Source organism: Triticum aestivum, unplaced genomic scaffold (genome assembly GCF_018294505.1).
Source record: "Triticum aestivum cultivar Chinese Spring unplaced genomic scaffold, IWGSC CS RefSeq v2.1 scaffold1296, whole genome shotgun sequence".
Taxonomy (NCBI): domain Eukaryota; kingdom Viridiplantae; phylum Streptophyta; class Magnoliopsida; order Poales; family Poaceae; genus Triticum; species Triticum aestivum.
Window position 1 is genome coordinate 26,379 of NW_025228006.1, and position 7,000 is coordinate 33,378.

At 43.8% G+C, this 7,000-nt stretch overlaps 1 protein-coding gene across 1 annotated transcript in view; it reads left to right on the plus strand.

Annotated features, from left to right (window-relative positions):
* LOC123172928 (disease resistance protein Pik-2-like) overlaps positions 1-6,585 on the plus strand; it is a 10,447-nt gene extending 3,862 nt beyond the window's left edge. Inside the window, exons 2-4 of the mRNA XM_044589809.1 lie at positions 1,150-2,279; positions 2,673-3,410; positions 4,395-6,585. Coding sequence (XP_044445744.1) covers positions 1,197-2,279; positions 2,673-3,410; positions 4,395-6,380 — 3,807 coding nt within the window. The 5' untranslated portion in view covers positions 1,150-1,196 and the 3' untranslated portion in view covers positions 6,381-6,585. The remainder of the gene's footprint in view (positions 1-1,149; positions 2,280-2,672; positions 3,411-4,394) is intronic.
* The last annotated feature ends 415 nt before the right edge of the window (positions 6,586-7,000 follow it).

Sequence of the window (7,000 nt, forward strand, 5' to 3'; positions counted from 1 at the left end):
TTGGGCCGCGGGTCCAGTGGGGGGGAGGCCTGCTCCTTTTTTTCTTTTGACTGTTTTGTTTTCTGTTTTCTCTTATTTGTTTATTTCCTTTTTTGTTTTATTTCATTTAAAAGTATTTAGACATTTTATAAAAATGTGATTTCTCCACCATAATTACCAGTGTATTATTTAGAACCCACTGAACATTTTTGTTTGAATTTTTGAAAACTTTCATTTTCCACTTTTAAATTTAATTGAAGTTTGAACTAGGAGTTTGACAAGGGTGTGGTTCAAATGTGATCTAGCCCTGTTTAGCAATATGATTAGCTTAATCACAGGGGTTACTGTAGCATGATTCTCAGGGTGTTACATAGGGGAAGGCAAGAAAAGTTTTGATTTAGTTGAGGTTTTGGTAACATTTCATTTGATTTGGGTATGGGTAAGGGAACAGAAGGAAAATTTTGATTTAGTTGAGGTTTTGGTTAGATCAGATTTGATTTGATTGAGTTAAATTTTTTTGAATGCAGATTTGATAGTAGAGATTCAGTTTACATCCACTCCACATCAATTGTACCCATTTCATAAATGTAGTCTCCATCTTCTCGTAATATGGCAAAGGAAAGAGAGTCGCTTTAGTTGCTGGATTAGATCCAATCATGCACCATTGATAGGCAAAGTATCGAAACAAAGTGGCAAGAAGTCATTATGCTTAATTAGCTCCATCCGTAATAACCAACATCCATCTCTCTTTGCTCTCACTGAAATAGTGTGCCCATGCAGCTAGGCCCGCTGAGGTATCCTCACTGTCGTCGAGTTCTTAGTAGCAGTTTAGCACCAGGCTAATCAAAGTCTTACTTATTTTAAAAATACTACCAGCACTGTTCGTCGGCGGATGAGCTCGCAAGCTTGGGTCAGGTCCCAACAACCCATCATGTGCGTAATTTCTTTCATATGCATCGATCCTTGTTCTCGCTTTATGGTCTTTAAGATGCTAGTAGGGCTTTACAATAAATTGATTATTACTACATGCATCTCGATTTGCACAATCAGGTCCTAACAACCCAGAATCTGTACTAGTTACTTGCATGCTCCTGTGAATACATCCGTACACAACTACTACTACATTTGATTCACAATGAGCATTTTACCAGTTTAGTATTATCGTCTCAGATCCACCCAAGAAGCAACAGAAGTGGAGAGGAGAGGAGAGACTAGCAATGGAGGCAACGGTGCTGAGCGTGGGCAAGTCCGTGGTGAGCGGAGCTGTTAGCTACGCCCAATCCGCCGTCGCAAAGGAGGTGGCGCTGCAGCTGGGAGTGCAGCGCGACCAGGCCTTCATCAGGGACGAGCTCGAGATGATGCAGTCCTTCCTGATGGCTGCACAGGATGAGCGAGACAACAACAAGGTGGTCAAGACCTGGGTCAAGCAGGTCCGCGACCTGGGCTACGATGTGGAGGACTGCCTCCAGGACTTTGTCGTTCGCTTCGAGAAGTCGCCCAGCTGGTGGCGGATCCTGAGCACGCTGCTTGACCGGCGCCATGTGGCCATGGAGATGAAGGACCTCCGAGCCAAGGTCGAGGATGTCAGCCAGAGGAACCTGCGGTACCACCTCATCAGGGGGACAGCTGCTGGTTCGAAGTCCGTGGCCACCACTGTTGAGCAGTACTCTGCAGGAAGCAAGGCCAGTGCTACAATGTTTGGTGTTGACGAAGCGAGGCGTGCCGTGAAGCCGAGGGTACATCTTGCCCAGCTCATCAACAAAGAGCAGGGCAAGGATCTTAGAGTGATTGTGGTGTGGGGAACATGTGGTGTTCTTGGGAAGGCATCTGTCATAAGGCAGGCGTATGATGATTCGGATAACTTCGAATGTCGTGCCTGGATTAACCTTACACATCCTTTCGACCCAATTGTGTTCATGCAAAGCATTATGAGGCAGTTCTATGGATATTCTTCTTCTCTTTCAGAATTAGCAACTGAGGGACGAAGTTGTAGAGAAAGAGCAAGCGCTATAGGGGCTGAAGTTCTCAAGAAGATGCTGCTGATGAAGCAAGAAGATTTGGTTGACGAGTTCAATGAGCATGTGAATAATAAGATTTACCTGATTGTTCTTGACGACCTGTGTAGCATACAAGATTGGGACTGGGTTAGAACGTACTTTCCTTCCAACAGTAATGGTAACCGGATCATTGTGGCCACACAAGAAGTTGAAGTTGCAAGCTTATGCATCGGCCGGAACTGCCAAGTCTCAGAGCTTAAGCAAGTATCCGATGATCAAACTCTCTATGTTTTCTACCTCAAGGTCAAATACATTCTATGCTCAAAAACCATCAAACTCTTTCATGTTACATCCTTAATTTTGGTCTAAAGGCCACATACTGTCTTCTACTCCCTCCGTTTCTAAATATAAGTCTTTGTAGACATTTCAAATGGAACATAATATACGGATGCATGTAGACATATTTTAGTGTGTAGATTCACTCATTTTGCTCCGTATGTAGTCACATGTTGAAATCTCTAGAAAGACTTATATTTGGGAACGGAGGGAGTACTTCACATTATTTTAATTGATTGTCCAAATGACCGCTTGTCCCAATATGTAAGTAGATACTCTCGTATAATTCAAGATTGCGGGTCTGGAAGTACTGCTAATGAAACAATGTACAATGCCTAATGATTGTTTTCTTGTGTTTAGAGCCCTCAAGGTGGAGGAAATTTAATGGAGCCAGAGTCCAGCTCAAACGCGACCGCCAGTGTCACCAATAATAGAACAAACTCTTCGCTGCCCACCTGTGAGATACCAGCTGGTGATCAAGCTAAAGATGACACCGGTGGACATAATGCCATCAAAAGGAGCCTCAGCCACATTATGTCGACGACGGCTATTCTGGAGGGATCTGAAGTTGTTGGAAGGGAGAGAGAAAAATCTCACATCCTCAAACTAATTGCGGATCCAGAAAACAAAGTTCAGGTTATCTCTGTGTGGGGAATGGGTGGTCTCGGGAAAACTGCTCTAGTCAAAGATATCTATGAAAGCCGAGAACTCAGTGGCGTATTTAACAAGCATGCTTTTCTCAGTATCATGAGCCCTTTCTGTTATGAGGTACTCCTTTGGAGTTTAGCTATCCAACTAGGGGTGGCAGAAACTAGTGGTGGCACGGTGTACTCATCGCGCAGAGAGGTTGAAGGACTGAAGTATGATCTGGCAAATTTTCTGAGAGAAAAGAGGTGCTTGATTGTTCTCGACGACTTGTCATCTACCACAGAATGGGACATGATAATGCAAATTTTTCATCATTATGAAAATGGAAGTCAAATCATTGTCACCACAAGAGAAGAAAGTATTGCTAATTATTGTTCAAGACATCAAGAAAATGTATACAAGCTCAGAGGTCTAGATAAGAAGCATGCACTTGTCTTCTTCACCAAAAAGGTTCTTAAAAAGTCATGACAATGCTCCATTTGTTTCATTTGAAATTTACATTAAACCATGGTACTATTTACCATAACTTACATACTTGTCTAATTTGTTACATGCAAAAATTGCTAAACATTCACTCCCACTCGCCTTTGTCATGGCTTGTCCCTTCTAATAGTGTATATGTATGTTTTACACAATGGAAATGACTTGTTACACTTGACATGACGTATTACTCCCGACCTTAGTGTTCTAGCCACAACATCCTTTTGCTCCCTATGTGACTTAGTACATTTGACATGATTTGTTACTTCCTTCCTTATTGTTGCAGTAGAACATTCTTTTCCCTCCCACGCGTAGCACCTGCACATTGAGTACACATTATACTTATTAGTTATCACTACATCTCTGTCACTGCCAATAATTTTCTGAACCCTGTCAGTAACTGTAGATTCATGCATGCCTCCACTCATTTATGTTCTACTTGCCTAGTAACCGCCAAACCAATGAACTTGTATACATATGACTGTATGAGTCACCCATGAACGCTGATATGTCTAAAGCATGTTGCACTACTGGTGCTCTCATATGTAAACTCAAAGTAGATGATTACAAGGTCACGGATAAGCTGTGAAGATAGGTAATCCCTCCAGGAAAGGGTGGATACATTGACCAGTTCTTTAAGACAGAAATTCCAAAGTTCAAAATCATTACAAATTTTCCGCATGGTCATATAGGAGCAGTGGTCCACATTCCTAAAAATTGCTGTGTTCTGGGAATCCCAGATCTTCCAGAGAATAGGGAGTAGTGTCTCAGGCCAAACACAAATATCAAGCCCAGGAACTTCATCTCTCTCTGTCTCTCTGTCTCTCTGTCTCTCTCTACGTGCGTGCGATATCCTAAGCAAAGTGGATGAACATAGTTGGTTATTTTATTTTTGCTGAATAATATAATAGATGATTTGTACTTCCATCATAAGTGTTTGTGTGCAAATTTTAGGTATTCAAGGAAAATGAATGTTCGTACCGGCAGTATCCTGAGTTGGTTGAACAAGCAGAACAAATCTTGAAGAAGTGCAATGGTCTTCCTCTTGCAATAATCGCCATAGCTGGCTTCTTGGCAAACCAACCAAAAACTGTCACGGAGTGGAGAAAACTGAATGAGAGTCTCAGTAGTGAGTTGGAGGTGAATGCAGAGCTTGACACCATAAGAACAGTCCTTCTCAAAAGCTATGATGGTTTACCCTATCATCTCAAGGCGTGTTTCTTGTATCTGGCAATCTTTCCTGCAAACTACAAGATTAGTCTAACACGTTTGTTGCGGCGGTGGATCGCAGAGGGCTACTCAACAGAGGTGCGCGGCAAGTCTTCCTATGAAATAGCAGAAAGCTACTTCATGGACCTCATAAGCAGGAGCATGATCCTGCCATCTTGGCGATCAAGTCATAGTAGAAAAGAAATGGACTCTTGCCAACTCTATGATATCATCCGTGAAGTAGTCATCTCGAAGTCCATGGAGGAAAATCTTGTTTTCAGATTGGAGGCAGGTTGCGGCTTAAACAGCCCCGTCACAACACGTCACCTCTCTGTAAGCAACGACTGGAACGGAGATGAAAGTGAATTTGAGGGTACAGTTGACCTGTCTCGTGTCAGATCCCTAACGATTTTTGGTAAGTGGAGGCCATTCTTCATTTCTGACAAGATGAGGTTGCTGAGGGTGCTGGACCTGGAAAACACTACAGGTCTGGTTGATCATCATCTCAAGCACGTTGGGAAGCTTTTCCACTTGAGATACCTTTCCCTGAGAGGTTGTCATGGAATTTATCACTTGCCAGGTTCTTTGGGTAACCTGAGGCAGCTCCAAACACTAGATGTCATGGGTACAAACATAATCAAGCTGCCAAAGACCATCATCAAGCTCAGAAAGCTACAACACGTTCGTGCCAGGGGTGTCGGGAGCAACGATGAATGTGTCTATGAAGAATATCCAGATGGGTTGCCGAAGCTGATGAGGAATAAGCTATGCATCCTGACATCCTCCACGGTGGGGTTCTGCGTGGCATGCTGTGCGCCACAGCTCCTGAAGGATTGCATGGACATTGACGGGGACACAAACAGGCGCGACGTCTGCACCGTGTGCTGCTGCTCCTATATGCCGATGTTGATGACACGTCGGAGCCCACGCGGTGTTGCGGTGCCCAGAGGAATCTACAGGCTCAAAGCCCTGCACACGTTGGCTCTCGTGAACATCTCAAGGGGGAAGGCCGCTCTGCGAGAGGTAGAGAAGCTCACCGGTCTGCGCAAGTTGGGTGTGACTGGCATTGACAAGAGCAACGCCAGAGAGCTATGTTCGGCCATGGCTAGCCTCAGCTGTCTACAGACACTGCTGGTGCAGTCGGAGGGTAAGCCGGGTTTATCTGGCTGCTTGGATGGCCTGTCCTCACCTCCTGCAAACCTCGAAAGCCTGAAGCTGTATGGCAACCTGGTCAAATTGCCGGCATGGTTCGACGGCGGGCTAAAAAATCTTGCCAAGCTCAAGCTGCGGAGTTCCAGGATAGAGGACCATGATGCCACCATACAAGTCCTTGGGAGTCTACCGAACCTAGCCATCCTGCGTCTATGGAAAGAGTCATTCACGGGTGAAGAGGTTCATCTTCATTTCGAACAGGGCGCATTCCAGACCCTAATACTGCTTGAGCTGAGTTCCCCAGGTAAGCTCAAATCTGTGGTGTTTGAAGATGGAGCAACACCTAAGCTTGAGCTGCTGCAGTATTCCGATCAGCGTAATGAAGACGTCGTTTGGGAAGAAAATGATGACAATCAGTCTGAAGAATCATCCAGAGTTGGGTTGTTTTCTGGCCTAGCTTCTCTGGGAAACCTCAAGGAATTTCTGTTCAAGGCTGGCAACTACAAGGGTGACTTTGTGAGAAACTTGCGATCCCAGCTTGAGTCGAACCCGAGACGGCCTCTTCTTAAGATGGAGTGAGCTGCGCTCCAAAACCAACTATTGTCACTTCTGCATGTATCATTTGTTGTCTCTGCTGTTGTTCGCTTGTTTTGAATTCCTATGTACCAGTATTGAGGTCATGTCAGCTGACCAGTATTCATGTCGACCTCTGCCACTGAAATGTTTTTGAGTTATTTGACTTGTTTGTAAAAGAACTACTTAACTCCTCCCAATTATTTGCCAATGCCACTTTAACTGTACCATGAAGTGGTTTTCATATATCTTTTCCGTCTAAACTTCTTAATTATATCGAACGTTTCCTCCTTGTACCTAGTCTGCAGGTTTGTAACAGTGGTTTTGCTGATATGGCTAGTCGCATAGACATTGCATACAATGTTTTGCTTGCCATCAAAGGCTCAGAGCTCCTGTTGGCAAAAAAAAAAGGTATTATCTTCAGATTTATGGCAGTCATACTTCAGCTCAATTTGTCTCTACTCTTTGCTCCGAGATGGACCAAATCATATATTGATCATAATAATATCTTATTTATATAATGGTACAGAGGGAGTATCTTTTTATTTCCTCAAGTGCAGTGATTGTGTTTAATCTATGCTGAATTCGTGTATTTATGCACCAACCGCTCCAGCAATATACGATGT